This window comes from Talpa europaea (genome assembly GCF_964194135.1).
Source record: "Talpa europaea genome assembly, chromosome: 3".
NCBI lineage: Eukaryota > Metazoa > Chordata > Mammalia > Eulipotyphla > Talpidae > Talpa > Talpa europaea.
The window spans coordinates 148,928,515-148,955,433 of record NC_140069.1 but is presented as its reverse complement, the minus strand read 5'-3'; the positions used below and the strand labels follow the sequence as shown (position 1 = coordinate 148,955,433).

Here is a 26,919-nt window from a genome sequence, read left to right as displayed (position 1 = left end):
CCTGATAGTCATGCCCTTCACCTCCAAATCCAGCCCCCACCCCCACCTGTGGTTTGGCCCCAGAGCTCGCTTCCCCCACCAGGTCTGGGTCCTACCTGTGTTCTCTGCTGTCTGTGCTGTCGATGGGGCCTCTGTGTCCACCCCATGCCCTGCCTTGTGCCACCAGCCCTGGTGCGCACCCAGCCCTGGTCTTCTAGCTCACTCCTGTCCTCCCGCCCAGGCCCCTTGTCAGGGAGTTTGCCTCACGGCCAGTCCCCTGGGGCTTCTCTGGCCTCTGAGGCCCATCCTGAATCTGCCTTTGGAGCTCAGGGTCTGGCCCCCCTCCCACTGCCCTCTTCTTTCAGATCCTCCACAGAATGGCCCTTGGTACTGCAGGTGCAGTGGGCTCTGGGCCTGGGTACCAAGGGGGCACTGGATGACTCCCCTGCTGCAGGACCCTGCCACCTATGACTCCAGGCCTTCAGCACCCATCCGCCGTGGTACAGGTAGGCACTGCCTCCCTCACAGCCCAGGAGCAGGAGCCCTCAGGGCCACTGAGACCTGTGGCTCAGGGCGTCTGGTCACATTCCAGGGCTCCCTCTTGACATTTCTGACCTGCTGGACCAGTGCCAGCTTGTCTGATCCCTTCCCACAGATGGTACCTCTGCCCAACCCTGCTAACATTCTCCGCACCCCCTGCCCCCCGCCGCTTTCTCTGCCACTGGCCAAGTCCCTCCTAACCTCCCAGCACCCCTGGGCTCTGCCTCCCAAAGCCAGTCAGAGCCAGGGACAAGTGAGCCTGAAACCAAGGTTTTAGAACAGGTGAAAACAGCTTGTTCCTCTTCCTTCCCACCTGCAGACACCTAGATGCATTCCTCTCCCCTCACCTGTACGCGTGTGCACCCGTGCTCTCTGCTGGCGGGGGCTTGCTCACCCCAGCACAACCTGGGCTCCCAAAACTCAACCCCACACAGGCTATGAAAACCTCTCAAACCCTTCCACGATGAAGGTGGGGGCTAGTTTTTGAAAGGAGGGACTAGGGGGACAGCCTACTGCAGGGCCTCTGGGAGGAGCCAGCCCCGAGCTGCCCCCACGCAGGCCTGAGCTCGGAGGTGCTCTCCGTTCGTTGCTCATGAGTTGAAGACCTTCCTGGCCTTCTCTGGCAGAGCGAGAAAAGAGCCCCGCAGGTGTCCCCCTAGCCCGGGGGGAAGTAGTGGCTTCAGGTACACTGAGCCAAGCCCTAAGGTGCTCCCAGCCATGGAGGGAGGCCCCTGCCCAGGAACTCAGCCAGCTGAGGGCAGGGGTGGGCACCAGGTCTGAAGCCAGCCACCTGGTGTGAGCTCTGCCTGCCCTGCCCCACCTGCCACTCTAGCCATCGCCCAGCACCAAACCAGGTCCCCTGGACCCTTGAGGTGTGGGGAACCAGCCCCTGCCCATATAGCCTGAGGTCAGCAGACTTAGGCCTCAGCACTCTGAGGGAGACACTCTGAAAGCCCTGGATCTGAGTGACTGGAAGTGGGCTTTCAAGAATGGAAGGTGGTGCAGGCTGGAGTCAGGGGGCCAAGGCCCAGGCTGGAGACTAAGGGTGACTTTTTCCACTTCTCCTTCCTCAGCAGGGGCAGAAGAACTGACTGGCCCTCCTGCCTGGGCCGCTCTGCAGGGCCTGCCAGCCCTGCCCCTGCCCACCCCTGCCCATCCAGCTGGCTTACTCCCAGGGCGAAACATATATGTGGGACCTGAGTGCGTCCCCCTTGCTGCTGGTTGGCAGCAAGCACTATCACCGAGGAAACCAAGGCAGGAAAGTCAAAGATACCCCCCAGAGGTGGCGTCCCACTGCCCCATAAGCTGACATTGCCTTAGGCTAAGTGTGGGCCTGTCTTCAGCTTGCAGGGTCACTGTGACATGGAGACTCCTAAAGAAAAGTGTGGGTTAGTGCACTGCACTAGATCTTCCTGGGCAACTCAGTTCTGGGGTGTCCAGGGTGGAGGCTGGGCTGGATAAAGGGGGCTGATGGGGAGGCAGCTGAGGTCCCTGGAAGGTACACCAGAGCCCGGCCTCCACCCACCTGTGAGTGCTTGCAAGCCGCAGTGGCTTTGGGTGCACCGAGCTAAGTGCTAAGGGGGTGCCCCGGGTGCAGGAGGTGGATGTTCTGCGCTGTGCCAGACCCTGCTTGAAGGGGGTGACCACCCTGAAGGCTTGGGCCGGCGGCAGGCTTGAAAAGATTGGGGGCTGGAAGGCTCTGGGGCTGTGGGTGCATCCCCTCAGCAGCTGGTCTCCCTGCAACCCCAGGGCAAATTGCGGGGTGGGGGAGGAGTTTCTGGCCTTTTATTCTGGAGTCACATTAACTAAGATTGGCGTTGGCTCCCCGCGCAATGGGCCTGGAGCGGGTGATGCTGGCGGCTCGGCGCGGCTGTCATTTGGATGCTGACGAGCCCGTGTGCCGTCTAGACAGCTCGGTCTTCGTTGGGGTGTGAGCCCAGGCGCAGCAGCTGGAGGCTGCCTCCCCCCGAGCGAGCGCTGGCGGTGTGATTGCAACTGTTAGCGAGCGTTAAGTGAAGTGGCGGAGGTAATGAACTGGAGGTGTCACGGGAGGAGGGAGGTGTCACCTGGGGGGGGCCACAGAGGAGGCTGAGCGCAGACTCTGGGGAGGCCTCCGTGTGGGCTGCGCGCCGGCCCTGGGACCGCGGGTCCCCCTGGGACGGTGACTCCAGAGGGCTCAGTCTGCTCCCGGGTGTCCCAGCGGAGGGACCCCGTGGGGCCCTGGCTGTGTCCCCACCGTGTTCTGTGCTGGTGAGGCCTGCTTGGACGTCGGTAACTGGCCGGCACCCCTAAACTCCCTTCTGGGAAATCTGAGACAGTCTCATGAGCACGCGCCCCGATCACGCCTTTACGGGAAGTTGCCAGCGGCGCCCCGAAGTCAAACGAGGCCCCGCGGAGAACGTCCTGCCGTGCGGGGAGCGAGGCCGCGAGGTGCAGGCAGCGGCGCCCCTCGCCTCACCCCAACCAAACAGGGTTTGCAAAGTCGCAGATAGAAAACGGGGATACAGATAGAAAATGGGGGTGGGTGTGCCCCCCCCCCCCGCCCCGTCCCCCCGGGCAGGAAGCCGGCAGGGCTCTGCCGACCTCCCCAGCCCTGGGACCAAAATCAAACCGTCTGCCCAAAGCACCGTGACCGGGTCTCCCCTGCATGATGACCCGGGGGGAGGGGTGCCCTCTGGGTTAGTTAAGGGGTGGCCTCCACCAGGCCTCAGGACTTGCCCAGGGTCAAGGTGGGGCCAGTCCTTGCCCCGCAGCCTTAGAGACGTGCTTGCGCCTCTGACCCCAAGGAGAACATTTTGAGCGCCCAGAGAAGAGCCTGCGCCTCCCGGGGACGCCCCGTAAGGCTCGCGCGCCGTTTCCCGCCCACGTCCGGGTGCAGGAGGGTTTCCTCCGTGGGGGGAAGGAAAACGGAATCACGTTTTTGGGGTAAGAGCGGCAACCCTGTGGGAATCAAGAACTCCATGAGCTTGGCTGCCCTGGGGCGGGCTTCGGTCTGGGGCTTGCCTCCTAGTCCTCTCCCCGCCCCGCGTCCCGAACCCACTAGGAAATAGGAACGTGGGGGGTGACATAGCAGCTTTACTGCGGGGATGTTGGGACTGAAGAGAGAGGCCCCCAGGCGGAAGGCCCTAACCTGGCTCGGGAACAGGAGCGCCGGGGCCCCTCCCGTCAGCAGCCACCTCGAAAGGGAAGGGCAGACACGGAGGGAGCAGGCGTGACGTCCTTCCCCCCACCCAGAGAGGGGCTGACCCAGTAGCTGTCAGGCCTCAGCCTCATCAGACAAAGCCCCCCTCCCAGAGGGGCCGCGGGGAGGGTCAGGGAGGTGATGCCAGAGTCTTCTCACCTGCGGAGCAGGTGTTTCTCACCTGCGGAGCAGGTGTTTCCAAGTTTCCCTGTGAACACATGACAAGAGCGTGGGGGTCCCTCTGCAAGGCTGACAGCCCCTGGATGCTCAAGTTCCGACCTGGGAGTCACCTTTGACCCTCCCCCTGCCTTTCTCTGCCCCTTTATTTGAATTCCCAGGCACACTTCAACGCCGCCGTCACTCAAGTGGCGATTTCCCTCATCGCCACCCTCATCTGTGCCGCTCTGCTCTCCCACCTGGACCCCTGGGGTAGCCACCTGGCGCCCCACATTCAGATGTGGCCCCAGCCCCACCAGGGAAGCCAGGACGGGCTCCTGCGGCCCTGACCTCACACTCCCTCTCCCGTTCCCGGGGGGGCTTCGAGCGCCTGTCCTCACCCAGGGCCTTCAGCACGCTGCCCCCTTGGCCTGCGGCGCCCTTCGCGCTCCCTGGCCTGAGCACGCTGACCCTCCAAGTCTCAACCTTGTGCCGCTTCTTCCAGGGAGACCTCCCACCCGCTTAGGTGTGAAACCCCAACTTCTCAGGCCTTGTAGCACTTACTAAAATGCAAAGATCTCCTTGTCGTGTTCCCTACGCACCAGCTGCGTCTGTCTTGTTCAGCGCAGGGCGGAGAAGTCTTGAATGAGCCGGCGAATGAGTGAGGCAGTGGGGAGAGGAGGAGGTGGCTCTGACAGCTGATTCTAAAACGGTGGCCCCGCTCTCCCTACACCCCCACAGCCCACGGTGGGCCTTTCCTGCCAGCCCCCCTCGACCGCTGGCACGCGAGCTGCTCACAGGTCTGTGGGGCCACGCCGGGCAGGCCCTGCTCAGGCCTGTTCTCTTGTGCACAGAAGCTCGTCCCAGCTTCAGTTGTTCCCAAGGGTTAGGGTGACTCTTCCCCCCTGTGCCCTTGGAGTTGCCCTTTGCAGTTACCGAGAATAAACCCCTTTCTGTTCCCATGACATTTGACGCCTCCGGACTTTGGAGGCAGGTGCGGGAACATCCTGTCTGGCTGCAGGGTGCCCCACCTGGGGCCTTGGTGCCCATGGGCAGAGCCGGGGGTGGCAACACCAGGCCTTTAGAAGAGCTGCCCCTGGCCAGCTCGGCAGACCTGGGCAGCCCAGCTTCCTTCCCTGGCCCTCGGTGCCGCGTGGGAAAGATGGGCCTTCAGCCCCTTCCGTAAGGGGCAGGAAGGCTCGTGCTGCACCAGCCCAACCTGCAGTGAATGCCCCCCACCCGCCACCCCCGCAGTTAAAATAGGATGCTCAGTGCTGCCCCCAGCGGCCATCTGTAGACCCAGAGGCCCCCTGTCATGGAGACCCCCCCTCCCCTGTTGGTGCCTGAGTCGGGCAGGGTTCAGCCGCCTGCCCAGTCCGCTGCCCTCCAGCCAGCCAGACACCTTCTTTGACTTAAAGGAAGTTTTTCGCTGGGAAAACCGCTGTGCATAAAAGAGCAAACTGAGGTGGTAGCAGGGCCCAGGTGGGTGGGCTACGGGAGAGGAGGGGCTGTCTGGTGGGGCCTGAGTGGGGGGGTCCAGCTGTGCCCACAGACCCCTCCATGCCCCCCGCCCAGCAGGGGGCATCGCTGTGCTTTCACCAAGTCTCACTTCAGTCTCCCCTCAGAGCCCCCACCTATCACCCCTCCACCCCCACCAGCTCCCCCCTTCTCAGAGGAGAACAGCCTCTCACCGAGCTGCGCTGAGGGGAGACAGCCTTACTGTTCACACTCTCCTCTCTGCCCACCCCCCACCCCTCCCCACACCCCACCCCCGAGACCCTGGAAGGAAAAGAGCCAGCAGCTGGGGTGGAATCACGGCGGCCACTGTGATGGGGGCTTGTGCGGAGTTTGGGTGTGAAGCAAGAATGTGAGACGGCACCGTGTGCCACGGGAGGTAGACACGTGATGTCATCACCTTAGCAAGAACCCCAGGCTAATGGTCAGGGCAAGTCTCCACCACGGCCCTCAGGCCAGACCACAGGCCTGGGGGGACAAAGCACCCCCTCCTTCCCCCAGCACCAGCCCTGAGGCCCAGGGTCAAGGAGGCCAAGGTCAAAGACAAACTGTCACCTTCATTAGCCCAGGCCACCATTTACATTAATGCTGAGTCTCTGGGCGCTTTTGGGTGTGCACCCCCTCCCTTTGGGAATGGGAGGGGATGTGGCAAGATGGAGAGCCTGTACCCCTCGAAAGGGGAGCCCCCCCTCGGCTCCATCTGCTTGTTTCTGGGTGCCGCGGGACTTGAGTTGCCAGATTTCTACATTTTTACGAGATCTGAAAATCTGGCTTTTTATGTGAAATCTCCCAATTGTAAGGTTTCAAACGTGTTTAAGACGCTGAGCAATCCCGCGTGGCTGGCCCTTGGGGGCGTACCTCACCCCGTCGCCGCGCCCCGCAGCTCATCTCTCCTCAGGCCTGGGCCTGGGCCCACCCCTCCAGGCAGCAGGGGCCTGGGTCCGAGGAACAGCAGGCGGGGCTGCCACCCCCTTCGGTGCTCCCCTGTTGTCGCTTCATCTGAAGCGAAATGCAGAGTCTTGACCAAAACCAAACCCCGAGCAGGTCTAGGCGAGGGTCCCTGTCCAGAATCCCACCACTCCCTCAGGCCTGCTGCCGGGAAGGGCCAGGCTGCCCCGGACCTTCCAACCCCTCTGCGGCCAAAGCCCAGAGCAGAGGCTCGGAGGGAATTCGGGGTACCCTTGACAGCCAGCGGAGGGGGGAGCCATTGGACGGAGCTCTGAAAAGAACACTGACTTCAGGACGCGGACCTGGGTCCCGCCCGTCACACCCGCGCCCTGTCTGGCTCCGACGGGCCGTCGCCTTGTTCCCTCGTCTCTGACACGCGTAGGGTAGCATGCGGCCCGCGAGCTGCCTGGGCGGCTGGGAGAACCAGGCCCCACGACGCACGCCGAGCTGTGTTGTGGGCTACTAGGCTCCGTGAAGCCGTTGGCGTGCGCCGGGGCTGACAAGCCCTGGTGACCTCTCGAGCGGGCACGAGACCACAGCCGCGCCAGCGGTGTGCTGGTCGACAGCTAGCAACTGGCTCTCGTCGGGGTGTGAAGGGGGAGCCGAGCTCTGACTTGCTCCCCTACCAATTCCCGATGTTAATGCCCACCCCGACGTGCGGCTCGCGGGCTGGTGTCGCTGTGGTGGGCGCCCGGCCGGCAGGTGACGGCTAAGGGAGCAGACCGTCTGCGAGGGGCCTGTCCCGGGTGGGCCCTTTTGGCGTCTGCAGCAAAGACTTGGCTGGAGAGAGAAGGCGGTGCGCGAGGACGGTAAACTCTCCGGATAGCAGAACCGGGGTTCGCTCTCAAGCCAGGATCGCGGGCCCGTTCTTACCAGGTGAACGGTAGCAGGTCCAAGTGTCTGTTCCTGAGTGCAGAAAGGCAACGTGACTGCGTGAGCTGGGGAGACGCGTCTTGGCACAGGGTGGGAAAAGAAATGAGTTTTAATCAGTGTGAGCTTGACGCGAGTCCCCAGGGGCTGGGTGTCGCCCAGGAGCCATACGTTAATAACAGGGTGACACTGTTCAGTCCTCTGGGACGAAGAGAACTTGCACGTGTTTCCCCTCACATCACCTCTCCTCTCGCAACCCAGGGGCCAGGCGAGGTGGCCGCGGCCCAACTTAGAGGAAGAGGCAGAGACGCCCTCGGGACTTGGCGCTGCTGACCCCCTGGCGCGAGGCGTGGAACAGAGACTCGGGCTCAGCTTGGATTCTGCCCCGTGTTGTGCTGTGTTCAGAGGGCTGGGCTCTCCCGTGGGGGTGAGGGGTTGCCTGGCCCAGGTTAGCAGGTCACCTGCTGGCAGAGGAGCGCCCTGCAGTGTTGGGGTGCCCGGGCTAGGAACCCTGGAGCTGGGCCCCCTCATAGCTCCGAGAAGGAGTCGGGGATGACCGTCTCTGCACACAAGTTTCCCCTTTCTGTGACACCGCCCTAGGGGTCAGCAGCCCCGAAGGGACCCGTTTTGATTAGAGTACCTCTGAAGGGCTCTGCCCCACAGGAGAACACACTGGAAGGTGCTGGGGGTCAGGACTTCCAACGGATGGGGCTGCGGGTGCAGCTCAGCCCAGAACAGGGGTGGTGATGGCTGCCTTCAGAATGTCCCCTGGAGGAGGAGGGAGATGAACTCTAGATGCCCAGAGCCCCCAGGAGGCAACCTGGCATTACACGAGCCACAGGAAGATCCACCGCCCCCAGACACAGCCTCCCTGCCACTGTGCCATCCCTGGGCCCGCGGCTGCTGGAAGTCCTGCTCCTCTCCCCGGTTCAGCGTTCCTCAGATGGGAGCCTGCCCTTCGGTCCCCGTGGCCCCCAGGCAGTCAGCCTGCAGCCCGCTCTGCTGCTCCCACCAGCTCCCTGGAACTCCCAGGCGCCACGCTCAGCCAGGCAGCCGCCCCGCCAAGCCACAGCCCCTCTGCGAGGCAGTCATGGGGGTCACCTCCCCAGGGACTCCCACCCTCCTACCCAGGCGCTGAGCCGGCCTGGAAGTTTGCAATGGGTGCGTGGCTGCCACTCCTGCTGGGGCACTGCCATCCTGGGGCAGGAGCCTCCATGGGCGGCCAGGCCTCCACCCCAGCCACAGACTCCAGCCCCACTGGTCCTTGCCTACCCCCCCAACTCATTGAGTCCCCAGGGCTGAGCCGGGTCCAGTGCGTGGGTCAGCAGCACTCAAGACAGCCACACAGGAGGTGCTCACGGAACTGGGGGAGGAGGGAAGCAGGGAGAGGAGGGAGCCGGGTGGAGGAGGCCCTCCTTTCCTTGAGATGCCCCCTCTGCAGCTCCTGATGGCCCCCAGGAGCTGGACCCCAGCTGGACTCCAGCCTCAGGCCTCCAGGCAGCCTTGTGAATTCTCCTTGGTCGAGTCCCTTGATTCCCTACCTGCCGTGCCTCCTGAAATCCCTCCCTTCTCCGCAGCCCCACCCCGCTTCTGGGCTGCACACCAGGCTTCCCCCAAAGCCCCCCTGCACACTAGTGCCGTGGGTGACCGTTCTCTGCTCAAGGAAGCTCCTGGTGGTCCAGGTAGAGCCCAAGCCCCCAGCCAGTGCCCAGAGCCGCCACAGTGGGCCACCTGAATTGTCACCGGGGCCACCCCGCCAGGGAACCCCGCCGCTGGGCTTGAAGGGCTCCCTGGTTTCGGAGCTCTTCTGGCCGGGGTTGTCACAGCGCGCCCACCGGGCCCACCCTGGGAAGGCAGGGCTGGCACTCGGAGCCCTGGGGCAGTGGGGCCATGGGGGGCAGGCAGCAACCGCCCTCAAGCGCTTGCTCTGTGCCGGCCCCCTGCAGCCGCGCAGAGCTACGAGCCGTGTGGGGCTCCCTCGTGCAGGTGGGAAATGAGGCTCAGACAGGTTGGGTGGCTTGTGGAGGTCAGGGTCCCCAGTGGCTGAGCCAGGGAGGGGGGACCGTGGTCCTCACCAGGGCGCGCTCGCCTCCAGGGCCCGAGCCCAAGGACGGGGATGCTGGCAAGGGAGTCAGGGCGCTTTCTGGCTAGAGATGGGGGTCCCTCACGCCCCGGAGCTCCACACAGTCTCCCAGGAAAGAGTCATTCAGTCCCAAGTGTCAGCAGCCCCAAGGGCGAGTTCAAGCTCAACGTATTGCACCACGGAGGCTGCAGAGACCCACCCAAGGCAGGGGCTCAGGAGGAGGACAGGACCCAGAAGAGCTGGGGCAGCAGACAGGGTGGCGAGGGCGCTGCGTCACAGCCAGACCCCAGTAGGCTGGGCTGCAATGGCCCGGCCAGAGGTCGGTTGGAAGCAAGGGCCAGAGCCAGGCAGGCTGAGGGATTCCCTAGACAGGTGGGGAGGCCCGGCACAGCCAGCCTCAGTTACAGTCTGCAGAAACCGGGGCTAGAGAACCGCAGGTCGCGGCCCTGAGGTCACCCTCTGCGCCTCCTCCGCCCAGCCCCTGGGGAGTCTGCCCAAGGCCTGATGGTGCATCATGCTCTGATACCACCAAGAGTAAAGCTTGGCCTTCAGGCTGTACCCACACCAGGAGGGGCCAGGCCCGGCTGCGACCATGAAGTCATCGATCATAGACGGGCCTCAAAGACCCCATCTCTCCAAATCTCACCTCCTTTTCTGTGGCTCGCCAGGAAATCTGTGTCCTGTGGGCATAAATGGGGCCTTTTTTCCCCCCAAGATTTCTTTATTTTTATTTTTGCATACAAGCACTGGGGTACAGGCCAGAGGTGCGGGGGGTGAGAGGATTCACCAGAGACAGAGTGGGGGAACAGAACAGGCAGACTGACTGAAACACACTGCTGAGGGGAGCAGCGGGGAGACAGGCGAGTTCTGCTGCGCCAGGTGGGTCAGCTCCCTGGCCGGGGATCGAACTCAGGCCCTAGCAGTGATGGAGCTGAGACTCAGCCCCGGACCATCAGGGAGGCCTATACTGGGGTCTTTTATCCCTTGCTCAGGAAGTTTCTCCTGCCCCTTTAGCCTAGATCGGGTCCCAGTTCTCCAGAGCTGCGACCGCCAAGCCGTGCCAGGAGGGCAGGAGTGGCCTAGGAGCTGGCTCAGAGCCCACCTGCCAGGCCTCTGCCAGGAGGGGCGCCCTGAGGTGGCGAAGTAGGAGGGTGAGATGACACGGCCGTCCCCTGTGTCCCTCGGGAGGGCCAGGCAAAGCCTCCGAAGCCCCCGCTGTTCTGCCCAAAGGCCCAAGGGGCTAGTCAGAGTTTAACTAGCTTCACTTTTTGGCTGAAAGGTCACTTTTTATACAGGAACCTTCTCCAGTGCATTGAAAGGTATTGCAGACACTCATGGCTCTTTTCTAGAATTCACATTCTCAGTGCTGGAAACAATCTGGGTGACATGGGGGGTCACTGAGGGTACCTCTGCTTAAATGCCAGGTCTCCGGGGGTCTCCATCTCCTTTCAAAGGCAGGAGAAGGCACAGGGGCGTCGCAGCAGGTGGGAATGAGGGCGAGAACCCAGGCGCCTGGCGAGCTCGGGGGACAGCTGCTGTCCCGCGTGCCTGGGAGCCTCGTTTCCCGCCTTTAGAATGAGGAGCCTCGGGTGGAAGGGCCAGGGCGGAGCCACCAGCAGGGGGTGCCGGGCAGACCTAAGGCCACCTGACTGTCTGCGTCCCCACAGTGACGCCAGCCGCGTTGGCACATTGGCTGGAAACCCGGGGCCCACCTGGAGCAGAAGCCGCCACCTTCGAGACGCCGGGGTCTCCCCCGCCGCATGCCTGGGCGGTCTCCACCGAGTCGGCCTAAAAACTCTGCTCTTTGGCGCTTCCTTTCTGGGGGGAAGAGACTCTGGCATGAGGGGGTCTCTGGGGCGTGCGCGGTGTGAGCACTGCGGGGGATGGACAGGCTCGAGAAGATAAGGCGCGTGGGGCGGGGAGGTTAGGGCGGTTCAGAGGACAGACTGCGCCCTGGCCAGAAGCCAGCAGACTTTAGGGGAGGGGAGCGGGTTCGCCGCGGGGTAACTGGAGGGAGAGGGGTCCAGGCAAAGGGGCAGCAGGCTCGAGCCCCAAGGTTGGCCCAGAGTGAGACAGTGCGGGGGCCGGGCTGGGTCCTGGATCCTGGGGACCTGGGCCCTTCTCAGAATAAAATGGGGGATCTTGGGGAGATTTGGGGGGCTGCTCTGGTCGCCTGTTGGGGGAGGCACGGAGGCGGGCTGAGCCGTATCCGCGGAGAGGCGGGGAGGGCAGGCTGCACGCGGACGGGAGCCACAGGACCCGCTTCAGGCTGGACGTGGGCGGGACAGGAACGGGCGCCGAGACCGCAGCCTGGGCCAGGGGGAGGCGCAGACGTGGCGGGGAGCCAAGGCCCAGGTGAAGAACGCAGCTCAGGGCCAAGGTTTTGAGTTTGAGCTGCTGATCAAAGATGGGGGGACGCTGAGCAGAGAGCGGGGTACATACGCACGAGGACTGGAGACAGGACGGGCTGGGGGAGCTCTGCAGGTGCCCGACACGGAGGGCACTGAAACCCCGGCGATGGAGGATGACCAGGGCACCAGGGCAGGGCCTTGGGGAGACGGGAGAGGGCCAGGGCCGGTGCCCCAGGGCTGCTGCGGCTCAGCCAGGAGCCGGAGAAGGGCCGGCGGGGGGCGCAGGCGGGACACCCGGGCGGGGAGCGTCTTCCCAGCCAAGGGAAAAGGGTCTTCCAAAGAGGAGCAGGGGCCCCGCTGTGTGGAGACGCTGCAGCTGGGTCCGCGGAGACGCCTGAGAACCGTGGCGATCCCGGGGCCCCTGCGGGAGCATTTCCCGTGGGATAGTGGGGTGTGTCTGGCAGGCTTGGGGTCCGGGGAGACTGAGGACAGCTCTTGAGAAGTCTCCTCTGACGGGCAGCCCCGTGGCACGGCTGCCCTCCGCTTCCCAGCGGGCTTCTCAGTGGGAGACCGCCAGGGCTGCGAGCTGGTGGGGTGACGCCGTGGAGAGGGGGGCGCTGCGGCCCCAGGGAGTCGGAGCTGCTGGAGCAGATGTCCTCGGGGTATGCGGGCCAAGAGCAGGCTCCTGAGCCGGCTCTGGGGGGAGCCCAGGGACTGACCTTGGCGGCACGGGGGCGGCAGCGGGGAGCCTCCGTTTTCCAGAGTGGTGGGAGGCCGGCGTCCGCTGGCGAGGGTGGAGGCCACGGGAGGGAGAAGGTGTGAGGAGTCCCGGTGGGGAGTGGAGGGGTGGATGGAGAGGGTCAGGACGCTCCTGAGAAGGCCGAGACCGGTGGGGCGGGCGTGTCCGCCCCCGCCACAGGCCGGAGTTGGGTGCAAGGGAGGCACTGGCGCCGGGGTGTGGCTCTCCAGTGAAGGCCGAGGCGATGCAAGGCCAAGGACACGGGAACTCTTCGGCGCTTTACTATATATTTTCCAAGGCGTCCATGCAGGGGTGTGGCTGTGCTGAGGGGGTCAGTGAAATGGACCGAAGGTTCCTGTGGAGCGGCAGGCTTGGGGGCTCACGGTGCTGGACAGAGTGAGGAGATGGTGGTCAGAGAGTGGGGTGCCTAGGGCTGCTCCTGAGGCGGTGGCCGCAGTGGCCGGATTGCCAAGGTCTGAGAGATAAGCTGGGCCGCGCCGTGGGAAGGGTGGAGCTGGAGGGAGGCGGCCAGAGCACGAACAGAGGACAAGGCCCACGTGGACCTGAGCGGCAGCAAGACGCAGGGCGGGCAGCCGGGGCCAAGGGCTGGAACCTCCAGAAATGAAGGTTCCCTGCACAGGGAGGAGGCGCAAAGCCGGGGCGGGAGAGCAGCAGCCAGGGGAAGGGAGGGTCCCTATCCCACCTCGCGGCCACTGTGGGGAGCCCTGGGGAAAACTGGAGAGCTCCTGGGAAGCCCAGCTTCTGTCTCAGGAATGAAAAGGGGTGTTCACAGCAGTGGCCGGGCCTGGGAATTACCTTCGCCCACAGTACCAGCATTCAGGAGGGTGGGAGAAGGGGCCGGAAGACGGGGTACATAGAGGCTCAAGGAGATCATTGAGCCTGGGGGTCTTTAAGGTAGCTGAGGATTGTGCCAGAAAGGCAGGTACGCTGGAGACCAACCACAGCGAGAGGCAGGGTGTTGGGTCAGGAGGGGGACAGGGCAAGAGAGCCAGGGGCTCTTTCAGAGGCTGAGCTAGGCCCCCCTGAGCAGGTGAAGGCATCTGGGAGACCAGGTCCCCTTTGGCTCCTCCTGACACAGGCATCTGGTAGACCACAGGCCCTTGATGCCTCCTAATGCAGCCGTGCGAGCAGAGCTGGGGTCCACAGGAGGCCGCCCCCTGCCCCCTCGGCCACAGCTCCCCAGGCAGCCGGCACAGGGAGGGGTAGACCGGGGTGTGCCGATAGGACTGAAGAGACTGACTTCCTGGGCCTCGGACTGGGTATGTGGGTGTCCCCAGCGTGGCTGCCCCATCACAGGAGGTGGATGAAGGGAGGAGAGGGAGCGGCCTCCTGCTTGGCATCTCACCAGCCCGAGTCCCCCTGGCTTCCCTTGCCTCTGCCCCTGAATCTAGCCAGACCTGCTGCTGTTGGTCCAGAGGGAGCTGGCCGGTGCAGGGTGGCTCTGTGGACACAGCTCTGCCCCCCCCTCCCGCCTGTCCCTGCCAAGCTGAGCCAGACTTGGGGTCCCCCAGGGTCTGGGGCATTAATAGCACCTTCAGGAGCCCACATACACAGCACCCCATAGACCAAACCCTTCCTGTGGAAACAGGGATCAGGCCTGTGTGGTTTCTTTGTGCCCAATGCCATAAGCTATTGGGGTGAACTGCTCATTCATGGCAGCCACGGGAGGGGGCTCGCGGATCCAAAACGTGCCCCCCTCTGGGTCAGCTCTGCCCTGGGCCCAGCTCTGCCCCCTGCAAGCAGCAGCTTCAGCATCTGGCTGATGCAGTGAGGGTGTGTAGGGGGGGAGGTGGTATGAGGGGGGCAGGAAGGGAGGTCACAGAGCACCCCGTTAAACTGAGGAACCCCACACAGGCAGAGGAAGGACTTACTCCTTCACCCAACTGTCACGCCCAGCTTCCCGTGCGGCCTGGGCACCCCAAGGCAAGGCTTGCCCTGCTCACGGGGCGCAGAAGAGTGGGGGGGACTCCAGGAAGGGTGCGGGGCCTGGGAGAGTGGCCCGAGGGCCTTGTAGGGGAGGAGCTGCCCAGACGGCCCGAGGAGGAGGAAGCCGGCAGCGACTGGCCCAAGGTCGCGCGACCATCCGCCGTCCTGCTTTCTCTTTGTGTTCTGCTTCTCTCTGCCACAGCTGTCTCTCGCGCTGCAGGACGGCGCAGGGAGGCCAAGTGCAGAAGCCCCCTGGGCAGTCGCACCGGTGTCCGGGGCCCAGCGGGCCACCGAGGCCCTGTCGTCTGCTGCCCGTCTGCCGGCCGGAGGGGCCCCTCACTAGAGCTGGGGCTGAGGCGTGGGCGCCCATCTCGGGGTGGGGCGACCCCAGGTCGAGCCTGGGGGGGGCGGGGGCTGCAGCCAGGCAGGCGGGGCCGGGGCCTCCTGCCCCCCCCACCCCCGCCCCGGGCCTCGGCGACCAGGGCGGGCTGGGGGCGGGGTGGGCCGCGCCAAGCAGGGGCCTGGGCCTGGCGGCTCCGTCCGTCCTTCGGTCTCCGTGTCCGTCTCTCCCGCGGTCCACGCGGCCGGCTCGGCCCCCGGAGGGCGCCTCACGGCGGCGGAAGGGGCGGGGGCGGGCCGGGCCTCTCCCCGCGGCCGGCTCCTTTGTTCCCCTCGGCCGCCTCCGCCCGCCCCGCCCGCCCCGCCGGGCCGCGCGGCCGCCTCCGCCCGCCCCGCCGGGCCGCGCGGCCGCCTCCGCCTGGCCTGGGGGCGGGCGCGGGGCGCGGGGCGCGGGGCGCGGGGCGGCGCCGGCAGGGAAGGGGTTACGCGCCCCCCACACCCCCCGCGCCGCGCGGGCCCGGCCTGACCTTCACGGGGCGCCGCGCGCAGGCCCGGCCGGCCCGGGGCCTCCCGCCGCCGCGGGTCCCGGCGAGGCGCGGGCGCGGGGCCGGCCGGGAGGGGCCGGGGCCGGGCGGCCGGCGCGGCGCGGTGGGGGCAGCGCCCGTCCCGCCGGCCGCGCGGGGAGCGGCGCGTTGCCATTTGGTGCCGGCGGAGCTGGCGGAAGGCGATGGGGGGACGGCAGGGGGGACTGCGGCTGCGGCCGCCCTCGCCCCGGCGCCGCGCGCCCGCCCGGCCCGCCCGGCCCGCCCGCCCCTCCCGCCCGCTGGCCATGGCCGGGCGCCGCGCACCCCCGGGCCCGAGCCCCGGGGAGCCCGGCCTTCGTGGGGGGGCGTCCGCCCGCCCGCCCGGCGCCTCCACCCGGGCGCCCCAGCTCTCTGGGCTGGAGGGGCCCTGCGCGGGCACAGCGGGGTCGCCCCTGCAAGAGCAGCCTGGAACCCGGCGGGCGGCAGGGCCTTGCCAGGGGGCACTGAGTGCCATGTGGAGACCGTGATGGTGGAGACGGCGCCCGCGAAGTGCAGATCCACGTGGCTCCTGGGCTCTGCCGCGTCGGTGTGCCCGGGGGGGCGGGGTGGGCATGGCGGCCTGGGGCGCGGGTGTGGGGTGTGGGCTGGGAGGAGGCGGCAGGGGGAGGCCCTGGGTCTGGGGAGGCCCTGGGCTTAAAGGGGGTGAGTCTGGGCTTGGGTGATGCCAGCTCCAGTCATACCAGCTCCATCTCCAAGGCCCCACGTCTGACCACCTCTGGCAACCCCCTCCAGCCCAAGACCAGCCCCCTCAAGATGCTGGGTGCGCCCACCCTCGTTTGCACCCCTCCCGCAAACTCCCCAGCTACCCTAGCTGGGCGGCTCCTCCATGTCCTCTGTTGTCTTCTCTTCCCGAAGTCCTCTGAGAGTTGGGAGCCCTGAGCTTTGCGTAGAGCCGCCAGGGGCTGGGCCCTGCCCTAGATCCCCCTAAGCCTGTGCTAGAGTCCATGCTAGAAGCACCCATAGGTGCCCTTGGTGACTCACGCCTCCAGGTATGAGCTTCTCACTGGCCCATGAGTGCGCGGGGTCTTTGGTCATGTGGGTGCAGGCGCCGAGAGAGTGGCGCCTACAGACCGGTGCCTGCTCTCGGGGACTAAGTTCTTTGGGGGACCAGGCAAAACACAACGAAGACGGCACATCGGCTATGAGTCAGGTGCCGGGGCTTGGCACAAGGGAGATGGCCACAGGCGTTTGGAGAAGGGGCAGATCCGTGGCCAGAGATGGAACCAGGATGGGTTCCTGAGCTGGGGCCCACCCTGGGCTTTAAAGCGTGAATGTGGTGGGACTGGCAAAGGGGCGTGGGTAGAAAGTTTTCCTGGCAGAAGGAGAGCAGAAGCAGAGGCTTCAGAAGGGGAACAAGGAGAGCTTTCAGAGGTGACTGGGCCGACTGGGCAGATGAGCTCCCTGGTTCCCTGCAGCCCACCACCTTCATGGCCGCTGGCCCCGGCCCACCACCTCCACCCTGCGGGGGCCCAGTGTGTCTGGGGTGAAGTCTGGGAGAAAGTGTAGGCAGCCGCTCGCTAGGTCCCTCGCCCAGCCAGGGGTAGAGGAGGCCTCCGGGACCCCACGCCTCCCCGACCCCCGGGGGCATTGCCCTCCCGGCCGGGAAATCAGGCTGAAGGCAGAGAAGACGCCCAGGCCTTGTCCAGAGGGCGGAAGGCGTCCTGAGGCTTGAGGGTCAGGACCCCCAACATGACACTGGGTCTTGGGGTCTACCCTCAAATAAGCTTTCCAGTGAGTCCCCCCCAGACGCTGACCCACCCTCCCCTGTCTCCTGACCGGGCCCCAGGAGCCCCACAGACTTGACCGCTGTTGTCCAAAGCCCTTGGGCTTTCCTCCCGAGGAGAGGGGCGCGGCCTCGGGCGGTGAGGCGGGGCCAGGGCTTCCAGCCCGGGGCTTTCAGGGTTTGCCCCTCCTGCTTCCTGTCCCGGCTTCACCCCTGGGACTCCGGCTCCCTCGTCACCCGGGCCCTGCCCCTGCCAGTGTCGGGGTCCTGAGACCGGCCCCGTGGCGGCCAGAGGCCCGCGCCCCCGCCGCCCCCCGCGCTCCCTCCCCGGCACCGGCCGGTTCCCTCGCCGGGCTCTCTCCACCGCCCGCCCGGCGCGTGCCTGGCCCCCACATTTTCTCCTCCTGCTCTCGGGAGCCCCATGCACCCCCCTCTTTCCCAAACACCCCCCTCTTGCCCTCACTTCTCACGCAGAGACAAACAAAGGCTCACATACCCCGGACAAACTCGCGCGCGCCGGAGACGCAGGCCGCGTCCTGCCCGCACCCGCGGCGCGCGGCGGCCGGGGGCACCGCTCCGAGCGCGCCCCACCCCCGGGCCCGGGCGCCGGCCTCGCGGGGCCCACGCGGGCGGGACCAGGGCGCACAGCCCGGCCGCCGCCCCCGGGCACCCCGCGCCGCCCGCCCGCGGGGAGGAGGCGCCGGCGCCCCCCCGGCCCTCGGCGAATGTTTCCCTACTTGGCCTGCCCGGTCTCTGGGGAGCGGGCCTCGGCCATGCGGCCCGAGCCGCTGGGGGAAAGTTGGGACGGGCTGTTCCCGCGGCGCCGCCGGCGAGCTCCGGCGCGCGACTCTCCGCGGCCCGAGCGGGGCGCCCCGCGCCCCCCGCGCCCCCCGCGCTGCCCCGCGCCCGCCGCGGGTCTGCGCCGCTCGGACGGCGAGGGCGAGGGCGCGGGCGGGCGAGGGCGGGCGCGGGCGGGCGGGCGAGGGCGAGGGCGCGGGCGGCTCGGCCCCGCCGGCCGCGGGGCCCGGGGCCGCCGCTATTTCGGGCTTATCAGCGCAGGAATGCGGCGGCCGCGCCGGCGGCGGGCGGGCGGCGTGGGCCGTGGGCCGTCAGGGCAGCCCTGAAGGGGCCCCTCCCCACTCGGCGGGGCGACGCGGGCGCCCAGCGGGACGCGCCGAGAGTTGGAGGGAAAAAGGCGGCGCAGGGGGAGCCGCGCGGGCGCGCGCGAGTGAGCGCCGCCGCGGCGCCCGCCCCGATGGCCGCGGACGAAGTTGCCGGAGGGGCGCGCAAAGCCACGAAAAGCAAACTTTTCGAGTTTCTGGTCCATGGGGTGGTGAGTGGGGCGCGGGGGGCGGGCGGGCGGGCGCGGGCTGAATGGGGGGCGGCGGGCGGGGCCGCGGGGGGCTCCGCTCTCCGCCCCTGCGGCGGGGCCGAGGCCCGCGGCCGGCCCGGCCCGCGCCCGGGCACCCCCGCGCGTCGCGGGGCGGCGGCCGGGAGGGGGGCGCGGCGGGGAGGGGAGGCGTTCGCAGGGCGCGTGCCAGGGGCGGGGGAGGGACTTGGGGGCTGTTCCCCTAAGTGGGGGTCCCTCCTGTGGCCGACCCGCGCCCTCCCTTGCTCTCCTGGCGGCCCAGGTGTCGCCCCTGCCGGGGGGAGGGGCGGGGGCCCGCCGGGGGGGGGGGGCCCAGTCCTCTGCTGGCTGTTGGGACAGTGTCTCCGGTGCTGCCTCCCCAGCCGGGCGCAGGTGACCCCGGGGCACAGTGGGCCGCAGCCCTCTGCCTGAGCAACCTCGGCACCCCCGGGAGCTTTCTGGGTCTTGGCGGACGGCCTCTGCCATCAGGGTCAGAGAGGGGACCCTCCCCCGGGACAGACCCCAAGTTAAGAGGTCTGAGGGTCCCTTGACACACTCAGCCCCCAGAAGCTGGTGTCCTTCGTGCCTCAAAGGTGTGAAGGAAGGGGCTGGAGTCAGGGCCTGAGGCCTAGAGACCCAAAGGGGCCGGGCAGCGCTGCCTGGCCGGAGCAGGCTTCCCAGGCACCCAGGGAGCTGCGGGAGCCCTGGGCACGCGGCTGGGGTGGGAGGCTGAAGCCAAGGCGGCCGCCGCCAGGGTGGGAGGGGTGTGGCATGGGAAAGGCAGGGGCTCCAGGACTTGGGGTGGGTGCTGGGGTGGGATCCGAGGCTGGTGGCAGACATCAGATTTTCTATGGCCAAATTTGGTTGTAGCCTCAAAGACGGCACGTGCTCAGCAAAGAGGACCAGAGGCCCCAGAACTTCAGCCCTTCGTGGGGGTGGCCCTGGTGGCTGGCATCGCTCTCTGGCCTATCCAAGCAGATCAGTAGGCGTCACTGGCCTCCATCGGTGGGGGAGCAGCTGTGAGGGGAAAGGGGCCGTTGGGGGTAACATTCTAGGGGTGCCCCTGCCGTTCTCCGAGTTGTCAGCCCTAACCCTGCTACTTGGGGGAGTCCCTTTCAAGGGGCTTATTTAGGCAGGAGACTCAACATGTGGATTTTCTCTGGGCCAACTTAGTGCCACAGTTTTTGGGTGCGGGTGAGCCCCCCGCTCCCCTGCGAGCGCCTCCTCCGTGCTGGTAGCAATGGCCGACGGGCTGCGTTCCCAGCTGCCACTGAGGAGGTGTGAGTGACAGGGTCAGGCGGGGCGGGCAGGCGGGTGCGTGGACAGGCAGGTTTCTGGAGAGACGGGCAGGGACAGCTGGCCGGCTGGGGGGCAGGGATGGACATGGTGCCCGGGGAGCAGGCCCGGAGGGGCAGGAGGGAGCCGGAAGGGCTCACCAGGGCCGGGCTCCTCCTGGGGGTGACGAGGTAGCGTGGAAATGACAGCGGGGGAAATGACAGCGGGGTCAGGGTGCCTGCGTCCCTTGGGCCTTCCTCCCGCCTCATCGCAGGCCCTGCCCACTCGCCCCCTCCCTTACTGTCCCTCTGTTTCTCCCCAATTCCTCTTCTGGAACCTGGACAAGTGGTGTCTAAAAGCCCGTGGACACCTCGCTGGATGCCTTTCTCCTCCTCTGCACCGGCCTGGGCCCCTGGCAGTGGTCAGGGATGGGGTGGGGAGCAGAGGTCTGTAGGATGGGACCATCTCCGACCATGCAGGCCGCAGGGCAGGGGCGAGGGATGCCAGAGGAAAGGCTGCCTTTGACCTAGCCCAGCCCAGCTCCGCGCCGCCCTTGTCCCAGGGGACCCCGGGGTTCTGACCCCAGCCCCTCGGCCGCCTCCAGCCTGCATCTTGGGAGCAAACGCTGGGGTGATGTCGTGGACAAGCCCCTGGTGCGGAGACTTGGAATCAGCCAAAGGGGGTGGGGGGCTGGGGCTGAGGGGTCCAAAGGCGGGGGGGGGGGGCGGAGAAGAGCGGGCCGGGTGGGGGAGGGGCGCTTGCAGACGGCCCCCCCCCGCCCCCCGCGCGGTGCAGGGGCGCGGAGGGCCGGGGCGCGGCGCGCGGGGCTCGTCCCGCTCCCGGGTGAGGTCGCGGAGAGAAGGCCCCGGGGGGCGGGACGGCCCGTGCCGGGCGCCGGGTGACCTTGGCGCGGTCGCTTTTCTCCTTGAGCCGCAGTGGCCGCATCCGTCAAGTGGGGCCGGCGCCCGCCCGTGTGCCGGCCGCGGGGCCGGCGGAGGCGAACATCCTCTGCAAAGGTTGAGAGGCGCCATTAATATTCATCGCCGCGGTACCTGCCGCACCTCCGCGGCGCGCGCCGAGCCGTCGCCGGGCTGCGCTGGCTTCCTGCGGCGCCCCGCGCCCCCTCCGCGGGCCGCGCGGTGCCGGCGCCCCCGCCCCGCCCCGCCCGCACGCCCGCCCGCCCGCCCGCCCGCGGCTTCGGGGTCGCCGGCCGGGGGCCTCGGGGTGGGGAGACGCGGCTCGGCGCGCCCGGAGCCGGGCTGGGTCTGACCGGCGGGCGCCTGCCTCGGCCTCACCCCCGTCCCCCCACGCCCCCAGCGCCCCGGGATGCCGTCTGGAGCCCGGATGCCCCACCAGGGGGCGCCCATGGGCCCCCCGGGCTCCCCGTACATGGGCAGCCCCGCCGTGCGACCCGGCCTGGCCCCCGCGGGCATGGAGCCCGCCCGCAAGCGAGCAGCGCCCCCGCCCGGGCAGAGCCAGGCCCAGAGCCAGGGCCAGCCGGTGCCCACCGCCCCCGCGCGGAGCCGCAGGTGAGTGGGGCCCGGAGGGGGCGGGCCGGGGTGGGCGGGGAGCCCGCTTGGAGGGGCGCGGAGGGGGATGGCCAGGAGCGGGCGCCCTGGGCGGGACGCCCTCGGGGGCGGTGGGCCGAGGGGCACCGGCCGGTTCCTTTGTGTGCCCACCGCGGGGACCGAGGCTGCGGCCGTCGCCCTCCGCCTGGTCATCTGCTCCGCTCCACCCTCCCTCCTTGTCCCCAGGTTCTGGGTGATGCTTCAGCCCTGGGGGGTGCAGGCGGGGGGACTCTGCCCCGGGACCGCGTTTCTCCACGTCTGCCGTGCCCTTCTCACACCCCCTGGGTCTGCCATGCCCAGTCTCTGGTCAGGGGGCGGGGGTCCTGGGAGCTTGCGGGGGGGGTGGTCCATGGCCTCAGGTGATTCTCAGGCCCGCCATGGTTGAAGAACTGCCAACTGTCCCCTGGCTCAAGTCTGCCCCCAAGCGGGGGGGTGGGGGCGGGTAGCCCGTCTCCTTGCCTGAGCCAGTTGGTGGCACCCCAAAAGCCCCTGCTGGTGCCTGGCAAGAGAACTGCCCCTCTGGGTTTCAGGATTTAGCCAAACACACATGCTTCCCTTTGCACACCAGATGGAGTCCTAGAAAAGGTGTAATGAAGATTTTACTTCATTATTAAAAATTTCTTATGGAGGGAGGAAAATTCACCATTTATAAAGGATCCCACGATGAATTCTTTTGCAAAGTGAATCGGCCTTTTAGACAGTAAACAAGTCCCCGATTTATCTTGGATGCATGGAAGAGTTTCACACCGATAATTTGTTCAAAACAGATCAGACCTTTAGAAAGCTGCTGCCTCGCCTGAAAATAGATTTTTGAGCAGGGAGGGGCAGTGCCTGACACCTCCACGCGGGGGCAGTGTGGAGCCGTCCTCCGGGCTGGGCTCGCGTCTCTTACTCCGCCAAGGACTTTCTGGGCGCTCTGGGGAGTGAGGAGCAGCTGGGGGGCCAAGAGTCCAATTCCCAGGGGCTACCTTGGATCCATCCAGTTTGCTCCAGCCCACAGCTCACCTGCCCCCCCAGCTCAAACCCCCCATTCTCTCTGGAACCCCAGGGTGTGTCCCTGGCCCCTGATGACAGGTGGCCTTAGGGCATGAGCACCCCCTGCCCACTGGTCTCCCCTTCCAAGCCCAGGGTGGCAGGGATGCAAATCCTCACCAGCCTGCTGCCGTCACCTCCTGCTCCAGGAATGGGGAGTGGGCTCTCCTCCCTCTGAGCTCAGGCCGCCTGCCCGAGTGGTGCACCCCTGCTTAACAGAAAAGCCGTGTCCTCCGACCCTGTCCCTCCCCCCAGCTTTCCTCGAACACTCTGTAGCTCCCCCACCCCCAGCCCCTGCTAAATCTCAATGTGGTCCAGAGGACGCAGTGGGGCAGAAGGGGGCTCCTCGTCCACAGAAAGGGTGGGTCACCCCTGCTCCCCACCAGAGGACAGGGTGCCCATGCCACACACTGTGGTCGTAGCCCTTGGGCGGGGAGACCAGCAGGCTGTGGGAACCCCAGCCAGGCTGGTGGAGATGTCGGGATAATTTAGCAGGTGGCCTCGTTACTCCCAGATCTGTCGCCATGGTAACCTGGTTTTTTCTTTAAAAAATGTACAGTGCCAAGAGGAGGAAGATGGCTGACAAAATCCTCCCTCAAAGGGTGAGTGCCTTTCACAGCAGCCCCCGGCCCACCCCCACCCTTTGCTGCTCCGCCCCCCCACCCCCTGCCCCCGCCTCCCCTCCTCCATCAGGAGAGGAGCCCAGCAGGTGACAGTCACTTTCACTTTTTGTTTAAAAAGCTAATTAAGAAGTGAGGCTCCCAGGCCAGAGGGAGGGGGTGGGGAGGAAGGAGGGAGGAGGGGCCCCGAGGGCAGGGGACCGGGCAGGGTGCTGGCTGCAGTGGACTTGGGTCCAGCCATCTGAAGACAGACGGGCGTGGGACAAAGAGGGAGGAGAGCCTGGGGTCAGAGGCTGGCGGGGGAGAGAAGCAGATCCAAGCTGGCCAGAAGGCCGGGCTGGGCACAGGGTGGCACAGTTAGGACATCAGTGGGAGTCTGGAGGCAGGTGGCCGAGGAGAGGTAGCAACAAGGTCCCAGCCGTCTCTGGGACCCCAGCACCCCAGCCACTTAGCAGACACCCCAGGGGAGCCAGAGCCAGGGGAGCAGTTCTGCCTGTGCACTTGCTGGGCACCAGGCTTAGGGGGGCCTCTCCTCCTGAGGAAATGTCTGGAGCCCTAGGGGGAGAAGCAGCGCATCCACGCTGACAGTGCAGGACCGCTCCTGCTGGATGTGGGGCCCTGGGGAGAGGTGCCGGGTGCTCCCCCGGCCCCAGAAGCTGGCCAGTCCCCCTCTGTGCTCTCCACACCCTGGGCCTGGCCAGCATGCGCCCGTCCCACTCCCGGCCCCTCCTCTTCCAGATCCGGGAGCTGGTCCCCGAGTCCCAGGCTTACATGGACCTCCTGGCGTTTGAGCGGAAACTCGATCAAACCATCATGCGCAAGCGGGTGGACATCCAGGAGGCCCTGAAGAGGCCGATGAAGGTGCCTTGGTGTGGGGGCAGGCTCACGGCCGAGAGGTGGGGCTGCCCCGGGGAGCACCCAGGGCTCCCTCTGTACCATACTCTCTGTTTCTACAGCAAAAGCGGAAGCTGCGTCTTTATATCTCCAATACCTTTAACCCCGCGAAGCCCGACGCGGAGGACTCCGACGGCAGCATCGCCTCCTGGGAGCTGCGGGTAGAGGGGAAGCTCCTGGATGACGTACGTCCTGGCCCAGGTCTCTCCGGGGGTCCTGGGGTGGGCACGGGGCCGGGCCGAGAACGCAGCGGAGCAAGTGCTTTGCACGGTGCTGGGGGTCAGCCCCTGCGGGGTGGGCGGCCTGCTAGGCCCTGTGCTGCCGCCCCACCAGCCCCACCCGCTCCCGACTCACTCTGCCCCCACGTTCCTGTTCTGCCCACGTCCCTGTTCTGCCCCCACGTCCCTGTTCCTCTCCCGCAGCCCAGCAAACAGAAGCGGAAGTTCTCTTCCTTCTTCAAGAGCCTGGTCATTGAGCTGGACAAAGACCTTTACGGCCCTGACAACCACCTAGTTGAGGTAAGACCCAGACGCCTCTGCCCCCCTACTGTACCCCTCACCAGCGCCACCCCGAAGGCCTCAGCCCACGGTGCCGTGGGCTGCACAGATCTGGATCAGGGGCCACCCCAGAGCCCCAGGGGGGCCCGGGGTAACCAGCTCTTGTGCCGGACAGTGGCACCGGACGCCCACCACCCAGGAGACAGACGGCTTCCAGGTGAAGCGGCCGGGAGACCTGAGTGTGCGCTGCACGCTGCTCCTCATGCTGGACTACCAGGTGCGCCCCGCCCCCTCCCTGTCAGACAGTGGGGGCCTCGGTGTCAGGCTCGTGCATCTGGGACCCCATTCTCCACCCCCCTTCTCCAGAAACCCCGTCACCACGTCAAGGCCCTGCCAGCCCCGCGCTGCCTGGCCCCCCGCTCTTTCCAGTCTTTTCTCTCATTTTCACGGCCCTCTCCCCAGCCTCCCCAGTTCAAACTGGACCCGCGGCTGGCGCGGCTGCTGGGGCTGCACACACAGAGCCGGTCGGCCATCGTGCAGGCGCTGTGGCAGTACGTGAAGACCAACAGGCTGCAGGACTCCCACGACAAGGAGTACATCAACGGGGACAAGTACTTCCAGCAGGTACTGCTCTGCAGCGCTGGGCCCGCGAGGGGCAGGCACAGGGCCCCGGGGGGGAGGGGGACGGGGAGGTAGGGAACCTTCTAGATTTCTGGGTACAGAAACGGTACATGCCATAGCCTCCCAGCCAAGAGCAGCGTCCTGGCCGGAGCTCTGTCGTGGCGGGGCCCTGGCCACAGCCCACCCACGTCACCATCCCGAGTCGGAACTGCAAGGCCAATGCTTTCGGGAACGTCGTGTTCACAGCACTTGGAGCTGGCGCCTGGGGCTCCAGTCCCGGGTCCAGACTCTGGCAGGCTTCAGTTACTTTGAACCTTGTTCCTTAGATGCGGTCTCCCCCCAACCCAGACTGTCAGGAAAAGGTTGCCGGCTAAGGAGGTGTGAAAGCGATGTGACGAGACTCCCCTAGATGTGATCACCAGAACTGATTTTGAAATAAACACGGCAGAGAACCCTGAGGAGTGACCAAAAGCAGTTGACATTTATTCAGCACTTACCGCTGCCAGGCACCGTCCGAGCCCTGTGTGCTGACTCCCGACAGCCTCACACCCCGTGAGATGGGTCCCTTTAGCCCCATTCTAGAGACGGAGAAACTGAGGCCAGACATGGTCAATAGCTGGTTCGGGTTGTTTAGTAAGAGGCAGCAACAGGACTGATCCCTCAGCAGCCAACCCACACCCACTCCCACCACCGCCTGGTGCCCCTCCGGCGAGCACTGAGGATTAGACTGGCTCCAGCCTCTTGTCACTTTCCCAGAACGGAAGGATCTAGAATTGCAGCTGTGCTCTCTTCAAGCATAAAAATGTCATCTCTCTCTCCTGTCTCAGATTTTTGATTGTCCCCGGCTGAAGTTTTCCGAGATCCCCCAGCGCCTCACAGCTCTGCTGTTGCCCCCCGACCCAATTGTCATCAACCACGTCATCAGGTGAGGCCGCCCCGCCCTCTTCCTCCCCCACCTGTCCCCCTCACTGCCTCTGCCCCGGGCCTTGGCCCCTGGGGGTGGGCAGTGTGGACTCCAAGGGCGGACTTTCCCGGCAGCGTGGACCCATCGGACCAGAAGAAGACGGCGTGCTACGACATAGACGTGGAGGTGGAGGAGCCGCTGAAGGGGCAGATGAGCAGCTTCCTCCTGTCCACTGCCAACCAGCAGGAGATCAGCGCTCTGGACAGTAAGGTGGGGCCAGAGCCCAGAGCTGGAGTGCGACATTAACCCAGAAAGGACAGCATGGACAGGACAGACAGGAGCAGGCCTTGGGCGCCACGGCCCCTCCCCTGGGCTGCAGAGGCCTCAGGGGCCCCAGGGACTGCCCTGCGCTGGGACCGCAGCTGCCCCTCCCCCAGCGCGCCCACCCCCTCATCACGGCCAGGTGGAAAGCTCTGTCTTTCTACCTGCAGATCCATGAGACGATTGAGTCCATAAACCAGCTCAAGATCCAGAGGGACTTCATGCTAAGCTTCTCCAGAGACCCCAAAGGCTACATCCAAGACCTGCTCCGATCCCAGAGCCGGGACCTCAAGGTGAAGGGGACTCGGGGAGCACTGGATGGAAGACAAGCACATCGGGAAGACAGTGAACGTTGTACAGGGGTGGGGGGTGTCCAGGCCCAGGACTGACCCCCGCTCCCTCCCAGGTGATGACAGACGTGGCCGGCAACCCGGAGGAGGAGCGCCGGGCCGAGTTCTACCACCAGCCCTGGTCCCAGGAAGCCGTCAGCCGGTACTTCTATTGCAAGGTGTGAGGGCCGGGTACCGCAGGCTTCCTCTCCGCCTCAGCCGGGGCACAGAGGCCCCACCCCTCACATGCAGTAGCCCCCCATGCTCCCCTAGGCTCCTGGGGGGGCGGGGCGCCCGCACTCACCAGCAGCACCGTAAGCGCGTCTGCTCTCATCTCTTTAAAGATCCAGCAGCGCCGGCAGGAGCTGGAGCAGTCCCTGGTGGTGCGCAACACCTAGGAGCCTGCAGAGGGGCCCTGGGCCTGCCCGCCCTGCCCCGGGGCTCTGCGCCCTGCGCCCAGGCCAGGCGGGGAACTGGATTAAAGGTCATGCATCTGCTGGCAGCCGTGTGGTCATTGGCAACCGGGGAGGGAGGTGGCAGGGAAGGCAGTGGGTC

At 66.5% G+C, this 26,919-nt stretch overlaps 1 protein-coding gene across 2 annotated transcripts; it reads left to right on the top strand.

The window, feature by feature from the left end:
• Nucleotides 1-446: 446 nt before the first annotated feature.
• SMARCD3 (SWI/SNF related BAF chromatin remodeling complex subunit D3) lies at nucleotides 447-26,861 on the top strand (the record flags this gene model as incomplete). Of its 2 annotated transcripts, none has more annotated exons than XM_084229422.1 (13): nucleotides 447-485; nucleotides 20,896-21,107; nucleotides 22,738-22,780; nucleotides 23,537-23,659; nucleotides 23,755-23,877; nucleotides 24,115-24,210; nucleotides 24,365-24,466; nucleotides 24,652-24,813; nucleotides 25,638-25,735; nucleotides 25,849-25,984; nucleotides 26,206-26,328; nucleotides 26,442-26,543; nucleotides 26,709-26,861. In XM_084229422.1, the coding sequence occupies 13 exons, from the start codon at nucleotides 447-449 to the stop codon at nucleotides 26,760-26,762; spliced, it is 1,413 nt and encodes a 470-aa protein (XP_084085548.1). In that variant the 3' UTR covers nucleotides 26,763-26,861. The 2 variants fall into 2 exon arrangements, with proteins under 2 accessions (XP_084085548.1, XP_084085547.1); XM_084229421.1 differs by lacking the exon at nucleotides 447-485 and adding an exon at nucleotides 18,211-18,288.
• Nucleotides 26,862-26,919: the final 58 nt, after the last annotated feature.